Genomic DNA, 27,067 nt, shown 5'->3' with positions numbered 1-27,067 from the left:
GCATGTGTTTTTTATGCATTTTTTTATATATTTGACCACTTTATGTTAGTGGAGTTGCAGACAAAGGTGAACTACTTAGAGCATTCACATTGAAGAGGAGGTCTTCTTCCTCTTCTTTATTTTTTCTAATTTTTTCATTGATATAATATTTTCTCTTATTTTTTGCCACATTTTCCAATTTCTCATCATCTTCCTCTCTTTTTCTTCACATCAAAGAGGATGTTGTGTTCCTCTTCTTTCCGCCTTTAAAGTAGGACCCCATCACACTTTTTCTCTTATATATATAGCACGGAAAAAAAGGACATACTCCATAAATAGAGGATGTCTTCTTCTTCCTCTTCAAATAGGACACTAAGAGGATGTATCCACATTGAAGAGGACATCCTCTTAGATGAGAGAGAGTCCTAAGAGGATGATATATCCTCTTCAATGTGGGTGCTCTTAGAGCAAGTCCAATGGTTTGATATAGGGACTTACTTGTAATTTTATAAAATTGCAAGCTAGTGGTTAAACTATTGGAGATAGCCATGTAGAATGGCTTGGTTGAAGCAACTAGCCTCATGTAGCTAGTAGCTTAAAGTGACCCACAACTTAAAATCAATCAATAGCAAATTTAGTTAAATGTTTTAATTAATTATATAAAACTTATGAAAGCTAGCTTAAAATTACAATATTGCTTTTTCACATACGGACTTTACTCTTTCGCATACACTTTTTCATTAACTTTTCATATGTTACCCTTTTCCTAAATCTTGACAAATTAGGGTTCATATATTACTTTTTCGGTTTTTTCCCTAAAAATTGATCTCAATTGTTCTAAAAACTTTAATAATGGATTATAATTCTTCAAGTTATTAAAACAGTGAAATAGTTTTTATGTTTAGCAATTACTCGTATTAATAACTGTTTATCAATTACTTTTGTTCCGGGTGTAATTCCAGAGCAGATATTTGTTACCACTCGTAGCTCGTAGAATGATGTCTTTGCTTGAATTCTCCTAGCGGTCTCCTGAAAGGATGAACAAACTGAGGGCTCGGCTTTGGCCGAGCGTACTCACTCCGACGCTCAAGTTAGTTAACTTAGAGAGGTAAGTTGTGGTTACGTGGCTAAGAGTATGATGTAGAGAGATAAGGAAGATATTACCAGATGAATAGTGGTTATTAGGTCAATTTGTGGATCCTCTCCTCAATGAAGGTTAAGGAGTATTTATAGACTTTCACCTTTTGTCACGTAGTGGCTAAGTGGCCAAGTGGCTAGCAGGTGGAAAGACCGTTCTACCCTCGGCCGATGGACCTATGGCAGGCTGGCCGAGGGGTCTTGGGTATGAGTACGCGGATATGTGCCCCGCCGCTAGTTGCTGCCGAGACCAGTGACAGTAGATGGATTGCATCGGCTAGGCTGTCTAAGTCGTTGACTTTGCCGTGGATACCCTTGACCTTGCTCAATATGTTGACTTGGTCAGCGGTGCAGAATATGCCCCATCAATTTGCCCCCAGCGTAGTCTATGCCGTGGTATGGGCTCCGATGTACGTTGAGCGTATATTCTGCGCAAGTATTTTTGCAAAATTTCTGGTATCGGCTTCTTCTGATGCATCGGCGTGGTTCTTGTTGGGCCGTACCATATCCCCCCTCCACATGGATGCGTAAAGGGTATCCGATGTGGAAAAAGAATGTGACGTTGGCGAGACCAGTGAGAGTCTTAGTTGTTTTTGATTGCCCCCGGCCGGTGCTTCCTAGCTTGGTTGATCATGTGGCCGGCGGAGAGCAGGTACCTAGGAAGTTGTTGAGGAAGATGAACAGGCGAAGAGATGTGAATGGGCGTATTGAATACGCTTGGTCACTGTTGCATTGATTGACATTTAACTGTTGCAACGATTGACATTCCGTGGTTGCATGTCCGACACGTGTCCATTCACCGATTGGTTGACGCTTCATGGGTCAGTGCCACGATTGGTCCTTCTTCATGGGCTTTTCCCTATAAATAGGGCAGTTCATCCGTGATTTTGGCCACCAAATTCATTTTCTCAAATTTTCTTCAAAATCTTCATCTTTCTAAACTTTCAAGGGCTTCCTTTTCTTCCAATCTTCAGAGTCTTTGATCCGGCGGGTGTTTTTCCTCGAGGTAAACAAACAAATTCCCACCTCTTATTTCGTTAGTAATTGCTGTGAACATGTCTTCTGTTGACGCCGGGACTAGTACTTCTGCGCCGGGGGGTTCCCCGTCGCGTCTTGACGAGGAGGGGATACTAGAAGCCATCCCGCTAAGGTTTGGGGGCCCTAGGTCTCCTTCTCCCGTAGTTGATCTGCCCCTCCTGGAGGAGTTGGAGGATGAGGATGATGCTGATGATGTTAATGATGATGATGAGGAGGCTCCCGTTGATGGTGGGAGGACGACTATCCCAGATCATGGTGAGGCCTGCACGACTGGCCTCGACCGTGTCTGGACAAATAAATTCGCAAGCAGCTCCGGAGAGACTCTCTTCGGAGATCACTTCTCCCTCGGTGAGGGGTATAAAATTGTTATCCCTGGAGAGGGTCAGGCGGTATGCTGCCCTCCCCCGGGTCATATCGGCGTGCATATCAGGCACCTGGAGTATGGGCTCCGGTTTCCTTTGAATGAACACGTCATGGCCATCATCAAAGCTATGAACGTTGCCGTGGCCCAACTGCATCCGTTGGCCATGAGGACGATAGTCGGCTTTGTATGGCTCTGTGTCTTTAAGGGGGAGACCCCTACGGTTAACTTATTCCGCCGACTCCATAGTCTTCGGCCGTCAAAATCCGGCAAAGTGGGGTGGTATAGCGTACAGACGGAGCCAGGCTATGTCTCCGTGAACAAACTTACTTCTTGCAAAGACTGGCAAGGGCGATGGGTGTACGTCCAAGTGCCGGAGGACTACCCATTGCCTCGGTCTTTCCAGAGCCCCGTTTACTTACGGTGTGAGACCCGGGAAGAGTATGAGAAACACGTCTCCCGGGGTAGCAAGGTCAAGATGGACGCTTCGTTTGTCCCTCTTACTGCGGATGAGAAGCGGGCAATGCGGCTGTTTGATGCTGAGGAGGGATGGCTGCCCCCGACTCAGATTATTCTTCAGGATGAGCTGCTATGCCGCGTCGGCCTCATACCGGCCCTCAACTGGGGTGAGTGGGGTCGGTGTGAGGCCCACCTTTGCTTGTTATGTTCCTTTTTCAGAGCTTTGTTTTACTTCCTTTATGTAACTCTTGTTTGGTTTCTTGCAGATCGGTTTGGTCAGGATCTGTCTGAGAAGGACTTGAAGAGGCTAGGGCTTGATAAGGACGGGAAGGTTGTCCAGCGGCATCCTACGGCTGAGGTGCGTGATCGCAGACTAGCCCCCAACGAAATCATGGACAAGCAGACGAGGGGGTTGGATCAGGAGACGGCCCATGCACGGGTTCTCGGAGGCGTGCCGAAGAGATCAAAGAAGGCAGCGTCCAAGTCGGCGGCGGTATCAATGCCAACTCCCTCTTCGACCCCAGTGGTCCAAAAGGATCATGTGGAGGTCATCAATATTACTGAGGGGGAGGTGACCGTTGCTAAGGTCCCCTCTCCGAAGAAGAGGAAAGAGCCACCGTCTGCTTCCACCGTTGCCGGGGAGAAGCCTGCCTCCACCAGCCCTCCAACTAAGAGGGTCCAAACTGGTACGGATCTAACTTGTGGTTCGGATTTAGCCGGTTCGTTGGACATTCCTGATGACAGACTTTCCGATGTGTCAATACATGGTGACATGGATGCTCTGTGTAAATTTTTGTAGATCCACCATCGGCAGCCGGCGTTCTAACTGAACGGCAGTCAGGGAAGCAGCCTGAGAAGGTTATTGAGAAGGCGGGTGATAGAAATATCACCGTTGACTCAGCTCAGAAGATTTCTCCCACCGAGCTCGTGACGGAGGGTGAGAGAATATATAAGAGGTTGGCGAAGTGGACCCGTCTGACCGGCTCCCTCATCATGGAGCAGGAAAAGGCCATGGCCCAATCTGGGCCACTGATAGCAAAGCTTAGGCTTGATCTCTCTGCTGCGAGGGGGGAAGCCGGGAAGGCTAAAAGGGATCTCCTTGCTGCCGAGAAGCGTGAGGAGGAAGCTGAGAAGCTGCTGAGGGCCGAGAGGGCCAAGGTTGAGGATGCTGATGCCGCCACGGCCAAGATGATGGAGGAGCTGGAGAGGTATAAGGGTGCTTACGACGCCGTGGTTGCCAAGAGGGACGAGTGGAAGGATCTGTTCCAGAACCAGGCGGAGGCGCTCAGGGACGCACAGGCTATCCTTGCTCAAAAGGAGAAGGATATTGAAATGCTTCAAGATGATCTCCTCCCTAAAATGTGTGTTCAATTCCGGGACCAGGCCGAGGAGGCGGCCAAGGAGGCAATCAGAAAGCTCATCCCCGACGGCTCCTTCCCGTGGGATAAATATGACCAGCTCCTGGATGAGATGGCCGATCTTTGCGGAACGTGCTGGCGGCTGCTTGAAGGCGGAGGCGGCGAAGGCGGCTCAGATAGCGTTGGCCAAGGCGGCCTATGATGCAAAGGAGGCCGAAAAGGAGGCTGAGAGGCTAAAGGCGCTTCAAAATGTCGAGCCTTCTCTTGAGCCGGCCACCGAAGATGCTGCTGCCTCTGATGGAGGGCAGCAACAGGCATAGGGAGACGGGCGGTCGTCACCAGACTCACCCGGCATCTCGGATAGCTTTAGCTGTTCGGGGGCCAACTATTGAGCCTTTCCTCCCTGCCATCTTTTGGCGCTTCAATTGACATGCTTGTAATCTTTTGCTTTTCTTTTCCTTGTTTGTAAAAAACTTTCTTGGTAGGTTGTGTTTAGGCTTACCCCTATGGGGACGGCCGTCGTCTGTACTCTTCTTTCAGTTAATTTTAACAAAGTTTGTCCCATTGGCCTTTGGCTTGGCCGAGGCTTTGATCACAATCCTTTGTTTGTCCTCTTGCGTTATTAATTGAGTGCCTTCGTTTTTACCTTTGGCATGGCCGAGGCAGTTTGAATGCATATCTCAACTGTGCAACGTCTTTGACGTATCGACCGATGTGTCCCCGTCGCTCTCGGCAAGTAGCCGGGGCAATCGGGGTTACGGCTCGATGGCAATTCTTCTAGCATACCGGTCGTTGTTCCCCGTCGCTCTCGGCAAGTAGCCGAGGTAATCGGGGTTACGGCTCGATAGCAATTCTTCTAGCATACCGTCGTTGTTCCCGTCGCTCTCGGCAAGTAGCCGAGGTAATCGGGGTTACGGCTCGATAGCAATTCTTCTAGCATACCGGTCGTTGTTCCCCGTCGCTCTCGGCAAGTAGCCGAGGTAATCGGGGTTACGGCTCGATAGCAATTCTTCTAGCATACCGGTCGTTGTTCCCCGTCGCTCTCGGCAAGTAGCCGAGGTAATCGGGGTTACGGCTCGATAGCAATTCTTCTAGCATACCGGTCGTTGTTCCCCGTCGCTCTCGGCAAGTAGCCGAGGTAATCGGGGTTACGGCTCGATAGCAATTCTTCTCCTTGGGTGGCAACTATGGAGGGGAAAAACACTTGGATGGAAAACTTGGTTGTTTCTTCATTTATCATCACGCGTTGGGGTGTCCACATTGGGTTTGGACACCTCCGCCGCTATACAAAGTACTTTCTTAAGTTGTCGGTGTTCCAATGGCTCATCAAAGGCACTCCCTCCATGTCCGTCGGCCCGGTATGTACCCGCCTCATTTCTTCAACCACCTTGTAGGGACCCTCCCGATTGGTAGTTAGTTTACCATGAATATTTCCTTTGTTTGTGGCGGCCGACTTTCTTAGGACTAGATCTCCTACTTTTAAGTCCCTCTTGTGGACTCTTCGGTTGTAGGCTCTTCTCATCCGGTTTTGGTATACTGCCAAGTTGAGGCGTGCTGTATCTCGGCTTTCTTCGACCAGATCCAGGGAGGCTTTAAGGCCTTCCTCATTTTCGACTGGGTTAAAAGTAGCCGTTCTGAATGTTGACACCGTCGCTTCAATTGGTAGGACTGCTTCGGATCCGTAGACTAAGTGAAAAGGAGTGTACCCCGTTGCTTCTTTCTCTGTGGTCCGTAGGGACCACAGGACTCCGGGTAGTTCATCGGCCCATCTTCCTTTAAGGTCTTCCACTGTCTTTTTCAAACCGTTGAGGATCGTCTTATTGGCTGCCTCCTTTGTCCGTTTGCTCGTGGGTGGCGAGACGGAGGAGTATGCATACTTGATGCCAAGCTCTTCTAACCGTTCATTATCAGTCACTCCAAAATTCTCGGCCGTGGTCAAATACCATGACTTGGGGCAATCCAAAACGGGTTATAACATTTTCCCAGATTACCTTTCTGACGGCCGCTGTGGTCTTTGCCGGTACTGCTACAGCTTCAACCCATTTGGTGAAGTAATCAACGGCGACGATCAAGAACTTCCTTCCTCCGGAGGCCGTTGGAAACGGCCCTAGCATATCCATCCCCCACTGTGCGAAAGGAAGGGGGCTAAGCACCGGTTGTAGGTCTCGGGAAGGGGCATGTATCACCGGGGCATGCATCTGGCAGTTCGTGCATTTCTTGGTCTTTGTTCTGGAGTCTTGAAGCATGGTGGGCCAGAAGTAGCCGGCTCGGAGAGCTTTGTGGGCCAGTGTTCTTGCCCCCATGTGGTGTCCACATATGCCCTCGTGAATCTCTGTTAGTATTAGCTCTGCGTCGGCTGGACCGACACATTTCAAGAGTGGTCTTATTACGGACCTTCTGTACAGTTCCCCTTCGAACACCAAGTACCTGGCGGCGATCCTTTTTATCTTGGCCGAGAGATTGCGGTCCTCCGGCAACTCACTTGTAACTTTGAATTTCATTATCGGAGTCATCCATGTTGTCTCGGCCTCTACGTTGCCTACCATGCCGACATCCTCAGTGATACTCTTCGTATTCCTGATATCTACCAGCACGGTTCGGCTGACATTCTTGATGGTCGAGCTGGCAAGTTTTGAGAGAGCGTCGGCCCGGTTGTTCTCAGATCTGGGAACGCATTGGATTTGGAAAGATTTCAACTTTGCTATGTCGACTTTTACCCTTTCCAGGTATCTCACCATCCCGTCGTCCCGAGCCTCAAACTCTCCTCTGATTTGGTTAGTAACCAACAGTGAATCTGTTTTTAACACAATGTGTTCTGCTCCGGCGGCCCTAGCTAGCTCGACTCCGGTTATCACCGCCTCGTATTCGGACTCGTTGTTTGAGGCCGAGAAGGTGAATTTCAAGGCATATTCGAACTCGTCCCCGTTTGGGCTGATGATAAGGATGCCGGCTCCCGAGCTGTTCGTCGTGGAGGAGCCGTCGGTGTAAACCTCCCATATACCTGGGTTTTGTTCTTCTTGATATGTGCATTCGGCCAGGAAATCTGCAAGTGCTTGCCCCTTTATCGAAGGCCTTGGTTTGTACTGAATGCCGAAGCCAGAGAGTTCCACTGCCCATTTGATAAGCCTACCGGATTGTTCGAATTTCTCCAAAGCTTTTTCCAAAGGCTGGTCGGTTAGGACCGTTACGGGATGAGCGTCGAAGTAGGGTTTTAACTTCCTTGCGGCAACGACAACGGCGAAAGCTGCTTTTTCAATTAGTGGATAATTTCTCTCGGCGGGCAACAGTGTATGGCTGACAAAGTAGATTGGGTGTTGCTGTTTGTCTTCTTCCCTGATGATCACGGATCGACCGTGGCGGTAATAATCGCTATGTATAGATATAGCGTCTCCCCCAGTATCGGCCTGGACAGAGTTGGGAGAGTCTGAAGATGAGCTTTTAGTTGCTTAAAAGCTGTGCTCGGTTCCTCCCCCCAGCTGAAGTCTTTATTCCCCTTCAACACTTTGAAGAATGGAGTGCTCTTGTCGGCTGACCGAGAGATGAAACGGGCGAGAGCCGCCATTCTCCCGGTCAGCATCATAACCTCTTTTCGATTCCTTGGCTCCGGCAGGTCTAGGATTGCTTGGACTTTGTCTGGATTGGCATCAATGCCTCTGGCACCGACGAGTACACCGAGGAATTTACCTGCCCGGACACCGAAGTTGCACTTCATTGGGTTGAGCTTCATCTTGTATTTCCTTAGTGAACAAAATGTCTCGTGTAAGTCGGCCAGGTGCTCGCTGTCAGACTTACTTTTCACAATAGCATCGTCGACGTAAGCCTCAATGTTTCGCCCTTTTTTACTCTGGAACACTTTGTCCACCAGTCTTGTATATGTTGCTCCGGCGTTCTTCAGACCAAACGGCATCATTTTGTACATGTACGTGCCGTTCGCGGTGATGAATGCGCATTTGGGCATGTCCTCCTCAGCCATGAATACCTGGTGATACCCCGAGAAGGCGTCCAGTAGGCTCAGCATGGTGTAGCCTGCCGTGGAGTCGATTAAGCTGTCTATCCGAGGCAAAGGGTAACAATCTTTGGGGCATGCTTTATTAAGGTTGGTAAAATCTACGCACATTCTCCATGCCCCCGACGACTTCTTCACCATCACAACATTGGCTAACCACTCAGGATAAGTACAAGGCATAATAAAGCCCGCCGCAAGTAATTTATCTACCTCGGCTTTGATGGCCTCATCTTTCTCGGCTGAGGAGTTCCTCATCCTTTGCTTGACAGGGCGAGCGGTGGGGAGTACGTTTAGCTTGTGAATAATTACCTCCCGGCTCACGCCTGGCATCTCGGCCGCTGAGTAGGCGAAGACGTCTTTGTTCTTCCTCAGCAGGTCTAGGAGAGCTGCCCTGAATTTTGGTTCCAGGTTGACACCGATAGTTACGGTGCGGCCTGGGTCAATCTCTACCTCCTCGGTCTCTGCTCCTTCGACCATACCGACGGTGGTATCCATGCGCTCGCCCTCCTGTTGCAAGGATGGGCTCTTCCCCTTTTCTGATTTCTTCGCCACTTCGAAGGATTGCGTGTTGCACCCTCTGGCGGATACTTGGACGTTGACTACCTCATCGTTCTCGTTCTTCGAGACGAGCTTATGCGCTTCCCCCCGGTCCGAGACATACATTAACGTCAGAGCCCGAATGGACATCACTGCGTCGGCCTCACTCAGAGTGACTCGTCCTATGAGGACGTTGTAGGCGGATGAACCGTCAATGACCACGAACTCCGACATGACGTTCCTGGCTGCGCCTCGTTCCCCAAACATTACCGGCAGCCTGATTGACCCCAGGGGTACCAGGCCGGCCCCAGAAAAGCTGTACAACGGGCCGGTACAGGGGGTCAAGTCTTCAACCTTCAGACCGAGACTGAGAAAGCACTCTCCGTACATAATGTTCGTGTAGGCCCCTGTGTCAATTAGGCACCTCTTCACCAAGTGGTTGGCTATGTCCAGGTGGACTGTAAGTGGATCGCTGTGAGGGGCGATGACTCCGTCGTAGTCCTTCTTCCCGATGGTCATATCGGGGATGTTGGAAGCGGGGGTTGCTGTGTTGGTCACAAAGTTGATGGCCTGATATAGCTCATTCAGGTGCCGTTTGTACCCACGAGTGGACTCACCGTTCTTGTTGCCCCCGATGACAACATTGATTACTCCTTTCCGTTCTGAGGCGGATTTCTTATTTGATCCGCCGGCGTCTGTTCTTTGGCCACCGGCAATGTATTTGCCTAGGCTCCCCTTCCGGATCAGTTCCTCAATGGCATTTTTCAGATGTCGGCAATCGTTCGTTGAGTGGCCGGTGTAGCCGTGGTACTCGCAATACTGGCTTGTGTCACCGTCGCCCCTTGGCTTAGGGGGCTTTTCCCGCTTCTGACCTTCGCTTTTGCTCAGGGCGAAGACCTCTGCGGCGGATACGACCAGGGGGGTGTGATCATTGTACTGCTTTCGGTAGTATGGTGCCGAGCTCCCCCCGGCGCCCGCCGAGTTCTGTTTCCTGGCGGACTTGTCTGACCGTGACCTATTGTCGTCACGGCGCCTTTCATCCGGGCTGTCCTCCCGGTGGCTCCTCTTCTCTGAGTGCCCAGTCTCGCTGTGGCCCACCCAGGTTTTGTGGTAATCTTCCACCTTGATGGCCTGGTCGGCCATCGTCCTAGCGGCGTCTAGGCCCAGGCCCCCGTACTTGATGAGCTCATCTTTTAAGTCTCCCCTTGGGAGACCTTTCATCAGTGCGAAAGCCGCCAGCTCGGAATTGATCTCCCTAATTTGCTGAACCTTGCCGTCGAACCTCTTCACATAGCTTCGTAGAGACTCGCCCTCCTCCTGTTTGATAGTTAGGAGGTCCGACGTCTCCACGGCTCTCCTCTTGTTGCAAGAGTATCGGGCTACGAAGGCGTCCTTTAGGTCGGCGAAGCAGTATACCGAGCCGTCGGGAAGCCCCTTGTACCAATTTTGAGCCATCCCGTGCAGAGTCGTTGGGAAGACTCGGCACCAGACCTCATCGGGCTGCTCCCATACCGACATGTAAGACTCGAAGGCCTCGGCGTGGTCGGTTGGGTCACTGTCTCCTTTGTACGTGAACGCCGGCAACTTCAGCTTAGTTGGCACGGCGGTGTCAAGGACATAATCACTGAGGGGCTGTCTGACCACGTGTCGAATGATACGCGGCGATCGGCTCCTCGCATTCCTAGTCCGGCTCCTCTCCTCGTAGCGGGAAGGACTCTTCCTTCGACTCGGGCTTCTTCTCCGACTCTGCTGAGTCGGGCTTCTCTGGTCCCTCCGGGGTGTGCCCCGTTGGTGCTGCGGCGACGATGTCCTCTCCCGAGTGCGAGAAGGACTTATGTTTACCACGACCACTTTGGGCTCCTCTGCCGGTGGGCCGGCCTCTCCTAGTGCTTCGTTCAAATTTCTCGGAGTCACGTTTCGGGCCCTGGTCTCTTGGACGGTTTCCGCCGCTTTTGTTGGCGTGACTGTTTGAGCTGGCGTACTCCCAATTAGGTCCAGGAGCATCTTCAGTTTCGCTACGTCAACCACCTGTCCCATGATGGTGACCTGGTTGACGGGCGACGGCGTGTATGGTATTATCGGCATTCCGAATTCCGGTTGGATTACTCCGCCGGTGGAGGGCTGCACGACTCCAGAATTGTGAAAAGTATCATCTTGGCAGAGTGCGGTTTCGTCGGTCACTACTACCTGTTGTTGTTTTGACATCTTCTTAGCTTTTTTGGGTGGGTTTTTTGTGTTTTTGTTTTTGTTGTTTGGGAATGAATGTGACTAGCTTCTAGTGTCTGTCCCCACAGACGGCGCCAATTGTTCCGGGTGTAATTCCAGAGCAGATATTTGTTACCACTCGTAGCTCGTAGAATGATGTCTTTGCTTGAATTCTCCTAGCGGTCTCCTGAAAGGATGAACAAACTGAGGGCTCGGCTTTGGCCGAGCGTACTCACTCCGACGCTCAAGTTAGTTAACTTAGAGAGGTAAGTTGTGGTTACTTGGCTAAGAGTATGATGTAGAGAGATAAGGAAGATATTACCAGATGAATAGTGGTTATTAGGTCAATTTGTGGATCCTCTCCTCAATGAAGGTTGAGGAGTATTTATAGACTTTCACCTTTTGTCACGTAGTGGCTAAGTGGCCAAGTGGCTAGCAGGTGGAAAGACCGTTCTACCCTCGGCCGATGGACCTATGGCAGGCTGGCCGAGGGGTCTTGGGTATGAGTACGCGGATATGTGCCCCGGCTGGCTAGTTGCCAAGCCGAGACCCAGGTGACAGGCCGATGGATTGCATCGGCTAGGCTGTCTAAGTCGTTGACTTTGCCGTGGATACCCTTGACCTTGCTCAATATGTTGACTTGGTCAGCGGTGCAGAATATGCCCCATCAACTTTGTTATAAAATTAGGGTTTGTCAATTAGTAACTTGGTTTTCAATTGTTATTGATTAGGTAGTATTATCAATCATTAACTTCCCATATGACTTGGCTTAGCCATCGAAAAAGCCATATGCTGTTAGAAATTGTATCAGAACATTAAAGCATGCTTAGTGCAGATAAAAGAAGGCTGTGTAATTCGATTATCCTCCTCCGAAACCCATAACTGATTGCCAATCGCCTTAACAACATTAGTTGACCAAATGAACATAGCACTGGTGGATTCAACGGAAGTGTATCATTTATCAATTCTGTTATTCGGGTTGCGGAAACTACTAACTATAAAACAAAATGCATACGCTGAACGAATTGTGAGATGAGGGAAGAGGGAAGCAAAAAATGAATTGGGGAGGAGTTGAAAAAATGACAAGGGTAAAAGTGTAAATGACGTATGTGAAAGAGTAAATGACGTATGTGAAAAAACAATACCCAAAAATTATTGTGGCTTAAAATGTGATGTAGATTTTTCAAGCTAGTAGCAAATAGCTTACCATTGGACTTGCTCTTAAAGAATTTCACAAATTTTTAATGGCATGTTGCATAACTGCAATAGGTTGGAGGTTGAAAATTTGAAATAAAGCATGTCGGAATATATCGGGTTTTGGGTTTTGTTGTATTATTAATTAGTAATATTAAATGTATAAATTAAAGAACATACCGTTTTATAATGTGAGATACTCCCTCCATTCAACTCCACAAGGCCATTATCTCTTTTGCACACTATTTACAAGCGGACATTCAACTTCAATTTTCTCTCGATACATAAGTGAAAATATGTTCATGTGAGATCTTATTTGATTCGTCTTTAAGAGTACATTAAAAATATCTAACTTTTCTAATTTTTGCAAATACGTAACTAAAGATATTTGCCAAGTAAAAGCCGCGTTGACAAACGTAATAAAGCATAATGGCCTTGTGGAGTTGAATGGAGGGAGTAGTTTTTATCCGATCTCGTCATCTCACGCAGTAAAACTAATGTGTAATGAGAAAAGTCAGTTGTAGGTTAAAATAAAGCATGTCGGAATATATCAAGGTTAGGGTCTGGTTAGATCAATAGTTCATTACTTTTACTTTATTATTTTATAACCATTATATTTTTATTTTCATGCATAAACTTAGAATCGATGGCTGACGCCAAAGAAAATGGGCCATCCCATTTTTTAAAGAGACGAGGAGGATCTTGGCTCCTTATCGTGACATACTAGGCGTTACAATGTGGTGTTTGGTTGGGAGGTTTGGAATGGAATTGAATGGATTCTAGTCATTCTAGGGTTGAGCATCGGTCCAAGACCGGACCGAAAATAAAATTTTTGTGGACCGAAGACCGGACCTAAAACTTTCGGTCTTGGACCGGACCAAACCCGAAATATTCGGACCGGTCCGGTCTTAGACCGAAATGGACCTAGAACTAATTCTTTCACTATTTCGTGTATGATAATTACATTTAAATTTCACTAAATTAAATGTCGATGAATAATTAGACGATTGTTTTTGAGAAAAAAAAATACTCAATATTAATTGATAATGTCTTGTGAAGATAAAATGATAATTTAGTTTATAATATTCTAATGATAGTCTTTAGAAACATAAAATTCGGTCCATTTGGTCCGGACCTAAAATATCCGGGTTTGGTCCGGACCGGACCGAAAACTCAAAAAATGAGGACCAAGGACCGGACCTAAAAAATTCGGTCCGGGTTTGGTCCAGACCAAATGGTCCGGTCCGGACCATTTTTCCGGTCCGAACCTAAACTTGCTCACCCCTCTCATTCTAATGTTTGGTTGATTTATTTTGGAATGGAGTTAAAATCCTGATGGATTCTCATTCCACAGCCATCCCTTGGAAACACATACCCACCTTATTCCCATAGATTCAAACTTCATTCCTTTATGTTTTCTTTTTCTAACTAACCAAACATGTTTGGAAGATATGGAATTGAAACCCCATATTTATATGGTTTATCATTCCAATTCATTCAATTCCTAAGTATTGAACCAAACGACCCCTTACGCCTACCAATTGATAGCACTTGTACCATCAACCCGTATTTCATCATTACTTCAACACATTTTCCATACCGTCGATGATTCCAATACTATTACTCGCATTTATTAACACTCGATCCTAAACACCACAATGATATAAACATAAAAAAGAAGCTTTAAAGAGTAAGTCTACTAAGATACGGTCTCTTAATAAGTTTATTAAAAGATTATTTTACAATTTTAAGAAAAAATGGTACTAGTGATCATAAAATAGGTATAAATCGTGATTAAAGATATATGTACATTTATTATGTAAATATGTACGAAATTTACGATCAACAATAAAGATTGGTCTCTCAATAACTTAGTGAGAGACTGTCCCTCCCAAATTTTGGTGTAAAAGCTATAATCTTAATTCGACAATTTAATTTGTCAATTCTCCTAAAAATTTAATACTCCGTACGATCTTAAATAAAACTCACTGATAACGATAATTATTCGAAGAATAATATTTGATTGTTTTAAATCAATAATCATAAACACAAGTTCTCATTTATATACGGAAATATTCGTCTATAATTATAGACGAGAAATATTCATCCACTTTAAGCATAGGACAAGCAACAAGTTGCATGGTGAGCCTAAAAATATCACCACTTCAAGCATATTTGACCCGTCTTTCACTCTAAACGGATATATCCGTCTATGAAACTAATTGAATCATAAATAAATCACAAATTCTCATTGAAGACATGACATATCCGTCACAAGCTAAAGACGGATACCATTTTACGGTTTTACCTCATAAAGTATCCACTTTTTCTCTCTCTGCAACACTATTCATGTGGTCCCCTTTCTCCACTAACCCATTTTGTTACCATTTTATCTCACAAAATATCCGTCACAAATGGTAACCCGTTACAAGGGAGATCAATTGTAAATAAATAGATTTTGGCATGTCACAATCATAAATTATGATGTAATCCCACATGAACTGTCTACTTGTCTAAGTAGTACAATCATACTATGATGCTACTATAAAGTTATGTTCTTTACCTTTTGAATTCCTTAGCAACGAAGCCTGTACCGATTGATATTCACTGTTTAAGATTTAAAGTTCATCGATATGTTGCCATAAACGGGCGAGAGACCGTGTTTCAGGAGACGTAAAGTCGCATTTATTCAAAGGACCTCAATCAAACAATCATAGTAGTGACACTTTATTCATTTAGTGACACTTTAAAAGGTATGGAATTTTTCAAATTTTACAGTTTTCGCCATTTTTTCTTGTATTTCAGTTATTCTCTCCATTTTCCCAGAACTTTATTCACCCATTAAATTGTAAAAATTTGATCTTTTGAATTTTTCAATGGTCATTTTGGTTGATTAATTGATTTGGGTATTTGTAAAACTTATTGAAATGTGCATACATTGTATTAATTTGTGTTGAAAATTTATTTTTTTATGAATTTGGGGTACTATAAAGTTAATTTTAAGGATTGATTAGATGATTATTTATGCTATAAAGACGGATATTGCCTTCTTAAGGGAGACTTACTGATTGTTGGGTTGTGAAAGATTCAATCTTTTTTCAGGTTAAATTGAGAAGGATAGAGGAAGATGACAAAATTGGTTAGTATGCAGCTTGTAGAAACTCAGGATGATTCAAGTGCTAGGCTTCCTTCTGCTAGAAGGTTTATTTTTTTTGTTATAATTAGAATTTGTACTTTTTTGTTCATGTGATTATAATGTGATTATAATGATGATGATGACGGCGACGGCGATGAATGTTGTTGTTTAGAGGCATAGGGTATTGATGAATTGATGATGAATGCTTAACCTATAGTTGATAATATGATAGTTCATTTATTGCTGCATTTCTATTTTTATTGTTGCTTTAGAAATTTTTGTAGTGAGGTAGTGTACTAAGTATAGTACGGAGTAATAGTATGTAGTTAATTCGGTTTGGTTTGTAATAAGGGTGTGCACATGGTGGGCTATGTAGCTATTAAGGAGTATTCTGACAAGGGTACGTGTCCAAATGTCGGATTCAGTCTCCCGGCTATATTATGGAAATATCATTTTTTTGGTTGGAAAAGAACTTTTAAAGTGTCATACCTTGGTCGGAGTGTTGAGTGTCGGACATGGGTTATGCAGGGTACTATGGATGGTTGGATATTTGTTGGACTGGTAGTCTTCAGGTTATCTTTCCTGTGTAGTTGCTGCTATCATGCTTTCCGTTGCTTATAATTCAGGATTGTTTTATTCAATGATATTGTAGCTACCAACTTGAGGCTTTCGAGCAAGCTATGAAGCAGAACACTATTGCATTCTTGGAGACGGGTTCTGGAAAGACATTGATTTCCATCATGCTTCTTCGCAGCTTTGCGTACTTACTTCGAAGGCCTAAACACTCGTATATAGCAGTGTTTTTAGTGCCCACAGTTGTTTTGGTGACTCAAGTATGATTCTATTTAATAAGTCCTTAACATTTTGAACTTAAGTGAAAAGAGTAATTAAAATCGTTACTACAAATATTCATTTCAAAAGATGATATTTGACGTCTAGTCACTGACTCCTGGTTTTTGTGGCTATTGATTAGCAAGCTGAAGTCATTGAAACCTGTACGGACCTTAAAGTAGGCAAGTACTGGGGAGATATGGGCGTTGATTTCTGGGAGGCTGCTAGGTGGAAGGATGAACAAGAAAAGCACGAGGTGTGTTCTTTTATCGTTGATCATTCTTAGCTTAATTATTTTCTTGAGAAAACCACAGTAGGAAGTAGCCGCATTTGCTAGGTTTATGGTAATGGAAAAGTTACCTCTTTGTTTTTAGGTCCTTGTGATGACTCCAAAGATTCTGCTTGATGCGCTTAGCCATACTTTCATCAAATTGGACATGATAAAAGTTTTAATATTTGATGAATGCCATAACGCCAAGGGAAAACATCCATATGCGTGCATAATGAAGGTGAGATGTGTCTCTTCACTGGTTACATTTGCTGCATTGACTGAATTGTGTCTTCAACTATGTGTTATGTTCCCTCGGAAATAGAAGAAGTCAAACTTGTTTGCGAAAATTAATGGTGTGCATCTGTGCACCCTTTTACATAATTATCTAAGCAATCACAGTACCCTCCTTGCAGGACTTTTATCATCGTCAGTTGCATACTAATGAAGTTCCTAGGATATTTGGCATGACTGCTTCTCCCGTGAAATCTAAAGCCAAAGGTGAACTCCCCTACCTGTTTGTGACTATATGCTTACTGAAGGAAGGAGTATTGTTTTTTCATTCGCCCCTATGCACGGTCATGTAGACAATCAATTGAATTCTTCTTACTTCAATGCAGGTTCCGAATCATATGACTCTTATTGGAAAGAAATTTCTGCCCTCGAAACTTTAATGCATTCAAAGGTTGTTCCATGTGATGATTTGCATTGGATGTCTACTGTAGCCTTGTAGGGGTGTTTGTTATACTTTTAGCAGCCAGACTGCAGTTTTACTGTCTGTTTTAACTTTTATTCATGTAACAATTTTGTGCGGAATGAAGGTCTACACCTGTGTGAGTGACGCTGTGCTGGCTGAGTATATTTCATTTCCAAACTCAAAGGTTCAACTTTATGATGAAGAGATCCCTGATAAATTGCAGAACGATTTGATCGAGAGTGTCAGCTCACTCAAAAGACAGGTGAGCTAATATTTATATAACCCTCCTCAGTTCGGGGATTGGTTCGCTAAGAATTTTATTTCACATTTTGCCTAGTGTTCTATTACTATCTACCATTCTATATACTAATACTAATCCCAAACTTTTTCAGCACATAAATGCTCTCACAAATTTGGGAGTTGAAGAATCAATAGAAGAGTCTCTAACTCATAAGTTGAAAAAGTTGAGCTTAACATTTCAGTTTTGTTTGGGTGAACTTGGTCTTTGGGCAGCATTAAAGGTACATCTTTTGATTGCAATATTTTGTGTCTTTCGGTGTTGTGAGTTGTGACTGGTATCTAAACAATGCTTTGGTTATAGGCTACAGATATTCTGTCTCTTGAAGAAACTGATATTTTCAGTTGGGATACGTTAGATGTTTGTGGTCGGACTACCATCAGAGCTTTCATTTATGATATTAAGAAAGAGTTATCAGCCAACATGCCATCTGGTATTTTGATACTTCATGATTCAGATGTTTCTTATTATTTTCTGTTTTTTCAGATTGGGATGGTTATCGTCGAGATCTCTGCTATTTTTATCTTGTATACTTAGGTCTCAGTTGGTCTATCTCGGATGTAAAGTCAAACATGGGTGGCCCGCTTATCACGTCTAAGGTGATATGTCTAGCTGAATCTCTTCTTGGATACAGGTGAGAATCTGGTGGTAACTGGTAACTCTTTAACCTCTGTTGTGTGACAAGAGTTAGGTGAAAGTGTTTCTGATGTGCTGTAGACTTGTAGTGGACATGATCGTAATAATGCAAAACACCAACTTCAGCCCTTCTCCAGTTCAATCTTAACTGGGATTGGCTTGATTTTTCTATAGCTCATTAGTTGTAGTCGATGCACTGAGCATGAGTGGAGTACGCTTGTTTACTGATGGATAAATTTCTCATGAAATATTTGGTCTTTTATTGTAGAACTTTGGAAGGTATGCGGTGTATTATTTTCGTTGAAAGGGTTATCACTGCAATGGTTCTTGAGGCAATTTTGGATGCACTGCTGTTTCAAAGCACTGGTTGGAAGGCGAAATATATAGCCGGAAATCAGTCTGCACTGAAGTCTCAAAGTAGGAAGGAGCAGAATAAAATTGTCAACGATTTCCGAAATGGCACAGTAGGTTTTTTCGCTGTCTTACTTAATATATAGAAAATCGAGAAAGATATCAGGTACGACATGTGAAAGTGTAACTTGATACTCTATCTCTGATCTCAGGTACACATTTTAGTTGCTACCTCTATTCTTGAGGAGGGTCTAGATGTTCAAAGCTGCAACTTGGTTGTTCGTTTTGATCCATCATATAATGTTTGCAGTTTTATTCAGTCAAGAGGTCGTGCTAGGATGCAGAACTCAGATTTTCTTTTGATGGTGAAAAGGTAAAGTGCTGTTTTTTTCATTTGCTTGCCTAAAATTTCGAACATTTTTTAGTTCTGTCATAAGGGAATCCTCCTTCGTCTTTTTTGGTTATTTAAAGGCAACACCCTTCACCGCTGCCAAGATAATGCTAATTAATTCGATTCACAGAGGAGAATTGAGGGAAGTTATGCCCGATACGGTTTTCAAAACCGTATCGGGTATACGGTTTTAAAAATCGCAAAAATCACTATACGGATCCGATACGGTTTAACAGGAATATACGGTTTTCGGGTACCCGGAAAAACCGTGTATACGGAATCCGTATATACGGATACAGTTTGGTGATAAATGCCCAATTAAACATTGTAATTATTCAAGAGCTAATAATTACCTCTAATATGACCACCTCTTATAAAGGGCTGATTTTTGTTTATTGAGATAAGTTAGTAAAAAAAGTCATAAAAAACATTATAAGAGTGGAGTTGAAAGAGGAACTTTGCATTTTTTTAATTTTTTATATACAAAAACTTCAAACCGTGTCAGAAATCGTATATACGGTTTCGTTTTTGCCCGACCCGGATACGGTACGGTTTTTATAAAACCGTATCGTATATACGGATTTTCGTATCGTATATACGAAAATCCGTATAACTCAAACCGTATACCGTATCGTATCCGTATTATAAAACCGTATCGTATATTTTTGCTCACCCCTAGTTATGTGTAGTTGCTTTAAAATGTAGCCATCTATACTCCACAGTTCACTTGAATTGGCTACAGTTGCTTTTGGACAAAAGTTTTAGAAGATGAGAAACATGTGCGAGAAGAGTGGGAGCTCACACTCACATAGGATATATTTGTGGGTTGCTTCTTACCAAAAGTGGTGATGTAGCGAATTGATTTGAACTTAAATATGATACGGAATATGTCGCAAATCTGTGAATACAAATGAATAGAGGGAGTAGTGATTAGTTTACAAAAAGCTATTCATGAGATTAACAGTCTTTATGACAAAGAGAAGAATTAATTTAGATGCTTTATAATTTTTACTGAATTCTATGATCTTGACAGCGGAGATGCTTCTGAACTCTCCCGAGTGCAGAACTATCTTTCCAGTGGTGAAGTAATGCGGAAGGAATCGTTGAGCCATGCCTCACTACCGTGCCAGCCTGTTGAGTTTGATGAGTTCGATGACATTTTCTACCGCGTTCCTAGCACAGGCGCAATTGTGACTTTGAGTTCTAGTGTTAGTTTGATATACTTCTACTGCTCACGGCTCCCTTCAGATGGGTATGCTTATAGGGTGAATATATATATTATTGTTGATACTTGAAACTGTAGCTGTCTGTTTTTGCATCATACATGTTGACAAATGGCATTTTTGTGTTGCTTAGATATTTCAAGCCATCTCCCCGCTGTGTTTTTGACGAGGTTTTGGAGACTTGTACTTTACAATTTCCCAATAGTTGTCCCATTTCATCAGTATCTGTCAAAGGTGATAGTAAAATTAACAAGCAAAAACTGCTGAAGCATTTTGTCTGCTTGGAAGCTTGTAAAAGGCTCCATGACATCGGTGCTCTGACTGATAAACTTGTTCCAGACATTGTCGTGGAGGAGGGTCTTGTACAAGAATTAGGTATGTATTACTTTCCTAGACACACAGAAGTGGAAATGAGTGTTCCAAATCCTTGTAGGGGAATAAAATCATTTAGACTCGTTGGCGGATCCATGTGTAATAATATGTGGTCCCTAGACATTGGAAATTCAATATTGCTGCATATTTTGTTATTTTTGCGGGAAAAAAATCTGTAATATTTTTTTTTTTTCTAATGATGGCTTTAATAGTTAGAACAGGACACACCGGTAACGGTATTTTCTAGTTGTCTCTTACTTTGGTAGTTTAATGCAGAGAATGAGCCATATGACGACAATCAACCGAGTTATGTCCCATATGAATTTGTCAGTAGTGATTGCTGCGCTGCTGTCTACCACTGCTATTTAATGGAACTCAAGCAAGATTTTTATTCGGAGATCCCTTTACATGATATTATCCTGGTATTAAGAGATGAGCTTGAATCTGATGTTGGCAGCATGAAATTCAACATGGGAGTTGACTGGGGTTTCATGTCTGTTAGTATGAAGTATGTCGGGAAAATACATTTGACCCCTGAACAGGTGACAGTATTGATATATGATAATTTAATTTACGTTTCTCCTACCTGTGGGATTTCTGCTAATCGTTGTGTCTCATATTTCCAGGTGGTTCTCTGTAGACAGTTTCAGGTTGCTGTCCTCAAAATCTTGAAATACCGAAATATGACCAAGTTGACTGGGGACATCAAGGAATTGTTTAAATGGGATAAGGATATTGATATGAATGGCTCACATTACGATTATCTTCTTCTCCCATGTCAATGGTCACATCAAAGTTCATCCATCGATTGGGAATGTATTTATTCTGCATCTTTCCTAAGTAATGACAGCGCCGTTTCCATCAAAAGCGTCAAAATTGAGACTGATCATTGTGAGAATGTGTACACTAAAAATGGTTATATTCATCCTAGTGTACTGCAAAACTGTTTGGTCTGTACACCTCACAATGGTTATATCTATTGTGTCTCGGGGTTTTTAGATGGCATGAATGGCAACTCACTTTTGAGTGTAAAAGATGATGAAATTGTCACTTACAAAAAGTACTACCAAGTTAGGTTTGTATATCTATTTTACAATGGTAGCTCTCTTATATATACTTATAGGTTTTACGTGCAGTGGCTAACATCGCGATATAATGTAGGCATGAGATCGACTTGGTTTTTGAAAATCAAACATTGCTTTGTGGGAGACAGGTTTTTCGGCCTCAAAATTTTCTTCTCAGTTGCCGACAAAGAAGGGAGAAGGGTATGACAGACATATTTTAAGTACTAACCTGTTTAAGTCTGTTTAGTCGCACTGACTGCATGATATTTGGATTTTTCCACTCGATTTTCTTCATATTTTCTTTTGCAAGATCCAGCTGATAGTATTTTCTTTTGCAGAGTCCAGTGATGCTTCTGTTGAACTGCCTCCTGAAATATGTCTCGTCATTATGTCTCCTGTATCAGTTGCTAATTTTTATACCTTCTCATTTGTTCCATCAATCATGCATCGAGTTGAATCTATGTTGTTAAGTTCCAACTTGAGAAGGATTATTTTGAATGGCTGCATGCCGAATATTATTATTCCGGTCCCCCAGGTACTTAATATTTCTAAGTCCATCCAGATAGGTGTCCCTTTAATATTATTGCATATTGCAAGAAAAATAGCTATACCTGTTTGAACAGCTTCAGTTAACCCTGTCTGTCTTTGATAAGAATTAATACGATCCTTATAAGGTTCCTCCTCCGAATGAACTACTCATTTTCAAATGATATCCACATTGTTCACAAATATTAAGGTGGATTTTTGTGATTTTTTTTTTTAAATTTAAGAAATAACAATTGTCGCATTGAACCCACAAATTCCTATCATTTGTGATAGTTCTTAGGTTTCTACCTTCACTTAAAATAGCTAAAAATGTACTCGTAATTGATTTGAGTACGAACATTCCTAACAATACTTTGAGAGTACCTAGTAACAATGTGATTGTTATACTTTTTTTTTTTCCTGACAATTTAACTCCGATAGGTCCTGGAAGCTATTACCACCAAGCATTGTCAGGAGGGATTTCATCTGGAATCTCTAGAGACCCTTGGCGATTCGTTTTTGAAATATGCTGTCTGCCAGCAGTTGTTCAATAGTTTCCAAAACAATCATGAAGGCTTACTCAGTATAAAAAAGAGCAAGATAGTTTCAAATGCTTCATTATGCAAGCTAGGGTGCCAAAGAAAGATCTCGGTAATGTTTGTTCTTTATTATATATCCTTCTGAATTAGTCCATCGTTTGTAGCGATCTTACGTTTATACACTATAACTTTTATGACGGTGGCACATGTGAGACCAACCCACTAACCCTATATTTTAATGAAGAATGCAAAAGGATTTAGGTTCTTATCACGTGTGTGACCATCTTGGACAAGACTCGCCAAAGCTGCGAAGTGTATATGGTTGCTACTTTTTTATTAGTGAAAAGAGAGCCACATGGCTGTTTTTTCACTGACGGGTTTTGACCAGTTCATAGATTATACATCAGGGGTAGTACATCTGATTTTGTATTTTCTGAGTTTTATGGTAAAATTTTTGAGTTTTATTTAAAAAATATGAGTATTTATTATAAAGTTTTTGAGCTCGTTCATTTAAACAATAAACCAAAAAAAATACAACATTGCTCATAAACTATACTTATAAATTTAATTAATTTTGAGATTTGCCATCAAAAAATTATTATAGAACATATAAATTTTAAATGCTCAAAAAAAATACATATAAACTCAAAAACTAGAAGGGTATGAGGTAATACATCCGATGCGTAATCCTGATGTTGTTGAGTACAACATCTCAGTGACTTGACTCGACTTTACTTGAGATCTTATTCTAGCTACTTTGAGCTATTTGGGGATTTGAAATTCTTATCTATGTTTCTTATGTAGGGTTTCATACGTTTTGAATCTTTTGAACCCAAAAGTTGGATCATTCCCGGTGACCTGTCTGACAATTCTGTATTGGAAGAAGAACGTATTACCAGTGAAAGAAAGGTTTATAGTAAAGGATCCCGTAAAATGAAAAGCAAGAGAATTGCAGATGTTGTTGAAGCTCTAATAGGCGCATTCCTTACGACCGGTGGTGAAGTAGCTGCTTTATTATTTATGAATTGGCTCGGAATAGAGGTGGAACTTTCCTGTATAAAGTACCAGAGAATCTTCAATATTGATCCTTATAAGCATGTTAATATCAGCGGTCTCCAGTCTATTCTTAATTATTCGTTCAAGGACCCGTCTTTGTTAGTCGAAGCAGTAACGCATGGTTCGTATATGTTGCCTGAAATTCCGAGGTGCTACCAAGTAAGCTCTATGAACTCTTTTCCTTCTATATTCTCAATTCATGATTCATATTTCTCTATTTCCAATTGTTTCATTCGGATATTTGGTAAAAAAAAAATTTAGATGTTTCCGATGTGTTTATATCTTCCTTATTTCTCCTTTTCTTGATTTTGACAGTCTTTTATAAATCGCACCTTTTGCTTTTCTGATTGTTTTACCTCTCAGTAACAGTCTCATATGACGCTCGCTTCCTGTCAGCTGATTCTAAATTATTTTAGGACTAATCTTTGTTAAATGATGTTACATTTTCAATATCCCAGTAAAATACAATGAAACATTCTCGAGATTTCTAGGAGACGCAGTGTTGGATCTTTGTTTAATAGTGAAAGGGCTTATTTGTGAATTTTACAGCGCTTGGAATTTCTAGGAGACGCAGTGTTGGATCATTTAATTACTATTCAGCTGTACGCTAAATATCCCGGAATGACACCCGGACTACTTACTGACTTGAGATCAGCATCAGTTAACAATGATTGCTATGCTCAATCGTCCATCAGAAGTGGGCTTTACAAGCATATTTTGCACGCGTCACAAGTGCTTCACAAGCAATTGTCAGCTACCATCAGTCATTTCGAAGAATTATCCTCGAATTCTACATTTGGATGGGAATTGGATATAAATTTTCCCAAGGTGGGTACAAATAGTCAATTTTCTCTCCTAATTGAATGGTAAATTGATAGCCATAGACGACCGAAAGAACCCGGAGTAGACCCAACAAGAAAAGACCCGCACCAAATATGGCCTGACGGTAAACGGTGTTAAAGATAACCCGACTCAAACCTGACCACAGACTTAGATGTGTTCAAATGCGGGCTTGGGCCGGACATGGGCCGGGCTCACGTTTTTTTGGCCCACGGACAAGTGGGTTGGCGGGTTTTGGACGGGTTTGTGGGCCGGGCCTCCGCTTATTTAACAGGCGGGATGGGCCGGGTTCAATGGACGGGACGACCCATGAACAGCTATTTGCAGGTCTACTAATGACTACATATGCATCTTCTGAAGTTTTGCGAATTATTTGACTTTTGTAGGTTCTGGCGGATATTATAGAATCGTTAGCTGGAGCGATATTTGTCGATTCCGGATACGACAAACAGGCATTAGTCAATAGTATAGTGCCTCTATTAGAGCCCATCGTTACTCCAGAAACTCTGAAGCTTCATCCCGTCAGAGAACTGCACGATATTTGTCAAAAGCACCATTATAACACGGGAAAGCCCGTCAAATCTTTCGAGAATGGAATCCCATCTATCACACTTGAAGTCGAGGCAAATGGGACGATATTCAAGCACACTTGCACGGCAACAGATAAAACTTTGGCCAACAAAATCGCTTCGAGAGCTATTCTCAAGTCTTTGAAGGAATCTATTCCTGACCTATGAACATTGAACAATTATGTAAGTCGGTTTTACATGAGCGTTATTGTAAAACAGCAAGTTATTTACCAAAAACACCCTATAAAAGATTACTAAAAAAAAATGTTTTATGGGGATGTTTCTGTATTTAGGTAAATAACATGCAATTTTACAGTAACTTAGGGTAAAACCGCCTAACAAGAGGCTTTGTGATGTTCTAGTATGTGGAATGAAGTCGGGAATGATAAACAGTCTCTTCTCGGAGCTTTGTGGATGTGGGTAGCGGAGTTGAGGCGAATCCGACTGTACAGCAGTCTGTACATACCAGCAGCAATGTACAGTAGATATTTTGGTTTTACCTTTTTTGGAGTAGATTGGTTTTGAACCCAAATTCTTGTCTAAGACATGCATATCCGTCTTAAACATAAAACGGGTCAAATAGTTAGATGGAACAAAAAGCAGATTGTGTCCCATCTAACATTTTGAGTTAGTATTTGACCCGTTTTAAGTTTACAACGGATATGACCGTCTTAAGTGCACCTATTTTGCAGGAGTGCAGATGTAGCCCATGTAGGTAATCTGTTGATGCCTTTTGTATAACTTAAAATAAGTTTTCAATGGTAATAAACCATTATTTATATCAGCATTTTCCGATTATATATCTGTTTAGCAGTGTCCTTTTTATTTAATTTTTTGTTATTTAATTATTTTCCCCGCCCTTTATATAAATCGACTATTATCATCGAGTGGAATACGAATTGCAATATTTTGGGATATTGTCCGAATTTACTTTGATTCCAGGTTGAGTTTCTCGGATGAGTCCTAACTCCTTAGTCCTTCCTAAAATGTCTCTCTTTAGACGGTTATTTTCGTCTGAAGGTTTCAGACGGGCATATATAAGTATATAACCCATTTATTGCTAGATGTGACCAAGTTTAAATGATATTTCACCATAAAAATAAATACTATAATTAATCAATATAAGGAGTATATAGTGTACTATAGTATTTTCGCCTGACTGTCATACTGTGTAAATGTAACTATTTTACGGTAAAATATACCCGTAACCATTTAATGATAAAGTGACTATAATTAAAGTTGTTAATCGTATTTTTAAACAAGAAACCAATGAACATTTTTATCCGAAAATATCTACATTACATTTTATCATAAAATAATTACATATATTTGATATGTCTTATTGTCAGACGAAATAGTCCGTCTGACACGAGACTTACTCATAAGTTATAGAGTACGTAGTAAGGCTCTGTTTGATAAAACTAACTGAAAAGCTAGCTGAAACCTGAAAATGTAGCTGAAAACTGAAAAGGTAACTAAAACCTGAAAAGGTAACTCATTAGGTAGCTGAAAATTAGGAACTGATAAGGTAGCTGATTATATAAAAAAGTGTTTGGCAAACTAACTGAAAAGGTAACTGATTTTGATGAAATGACGTAAAAGGATATGATAATTATTTAATAATATAAATTTAAGGGGTAAAAACGGAAAATTAAATCAAAACAGGTACCTAAAATCTCAAATGCTACTCTAGGTAGCATTTCATTTCAGGTAGCTTATTTGGTTAAATAAGCTACTTGCCAAACGCGTACAAAAAAATAAGGTACCTGAAATTTTGGTCAAATAAGCTACTTTGACCAAATCAGGTACCTGAAATGCCTTTCCAAACGGAGCCTAAGAGTACAAAACACACCTCTGACCAAAGACCCAACAATTTCTTAATCTGACTTATTGTCAGTGATCAGTCAGTGTTACCTGCCCGTTACTCAAACTCCATATAATACTATTATGTTTATAATTTTTTGTTGAAACGGTTGTAAACGTAAAACGAATCTAAA

At 42.3% G+C, this 27,067-nt stretch overlaps 1 protein-coding gene across 4 annotated transcripts; it reads left to right on the top strand.

The window, feature by feature from the left end:
* The first annotated feature begins 14,755 nt into the window (after positions 1–14,755).
* LOC141619654 (endoribonuclease Dicer homolog 2-like) lies at positions 14,756–25,870 on the top strand. 4 transcript variants are annotated; one of them, XM_074436673.1, is made up of 23 exons: positions 14,756–15,027; positions 15,360–15,475; positions 16,063–16,243; positions 16,384–16,497; positions 16,616–16,750; positions 16,926–17,010; positions 17,130–17,194; positions 17,331–17,468; positions 17,599–17,727; positions 17,808–17,937; positions 18,042–18,138; positions 18,409–18,604; positions 18,704–18,864; positions 19,916–20,134; positions 20,239–20,480; positions 20,754–21,019; positions 21,104–21,552; positions 21,639–21,742; positions 21,880–22,076; positions 22,508–22,717; positions 23,410–23,820; positions 24,211–24,489; positions 24,888–25,870. In XM_074436673.1, exons 2-23 carry the CDS (start codon positions 15,402–15,404, stop codon positions 25,236–25,238), a joined length of 4,233 nt encoding a protein of 1,410 aa, XP_074292774.1. In that variant the 5' UTR covers positions 14,756–15,027; positions 15,360–15,401; the 3' UTR covers positions 25,239–25,870. The 4 variants fall into 4 exon arrangements, with proteins under 4 accessions (XP_074292774.1, XP_074292773.1, XP_074292771.1 ...); XM_074436672.1 differs by having other exon boundaries at positions 14,851–15,027; positions 15,377–15,475; XM_074436670.1 differs by lacking the exon at positions 14,756–15,027 and adding an exon at positions 15,052–15,122 and having other exon boundaries at positions 15,377–15,475.
* The last annotated feature ends 1,197 nt before the right edge of the window (positions 25,871–27,067 follow it).

This window comes from Silene latifolia, chromosome X (genome assembly GCF_048544455.1).
Source record: "Silene latifolia isolate original U9 population chromosome X, ASM4854445v1, whole genome shotgun sequence".
Classification (NCBI taxonomy): Eukaryota; Viridiplantae; Streptophyta; class Magnoliopsida; order Caryophyllales; family Caryophyllaceae; genus Silene; species Silene latifolia.
Note: the sequence above shows the minus strand (reverse complement) of the source record. Positions and strands in the feature narration are given on the sequence as shown.

Bases quoted from the DNA above. Each gene is read 5' to 3' on its own strand.
- LOC141619654 (XM_074436673.1), top strand. From the start codon at position 15,402: ATGACAAAATTGGTTAGTATGCAGCTTGTAGAAACTCAGGATGATTCA. The intron at 16,498-16,615 runs GTGTGTTCTTTT...CTTTGTTTTTAG, and splicing joins ATGAACAAGAAAAGCACGAG to GTCCTTGTGATGACTCCAAA. The intron at 21,553-21,638 runs GTTTGTATATCT...GATATAATGTAG, and splicing joins AAAAAGTACTACCAAGTTAG to GCATGAGATCGACTTGGTTT.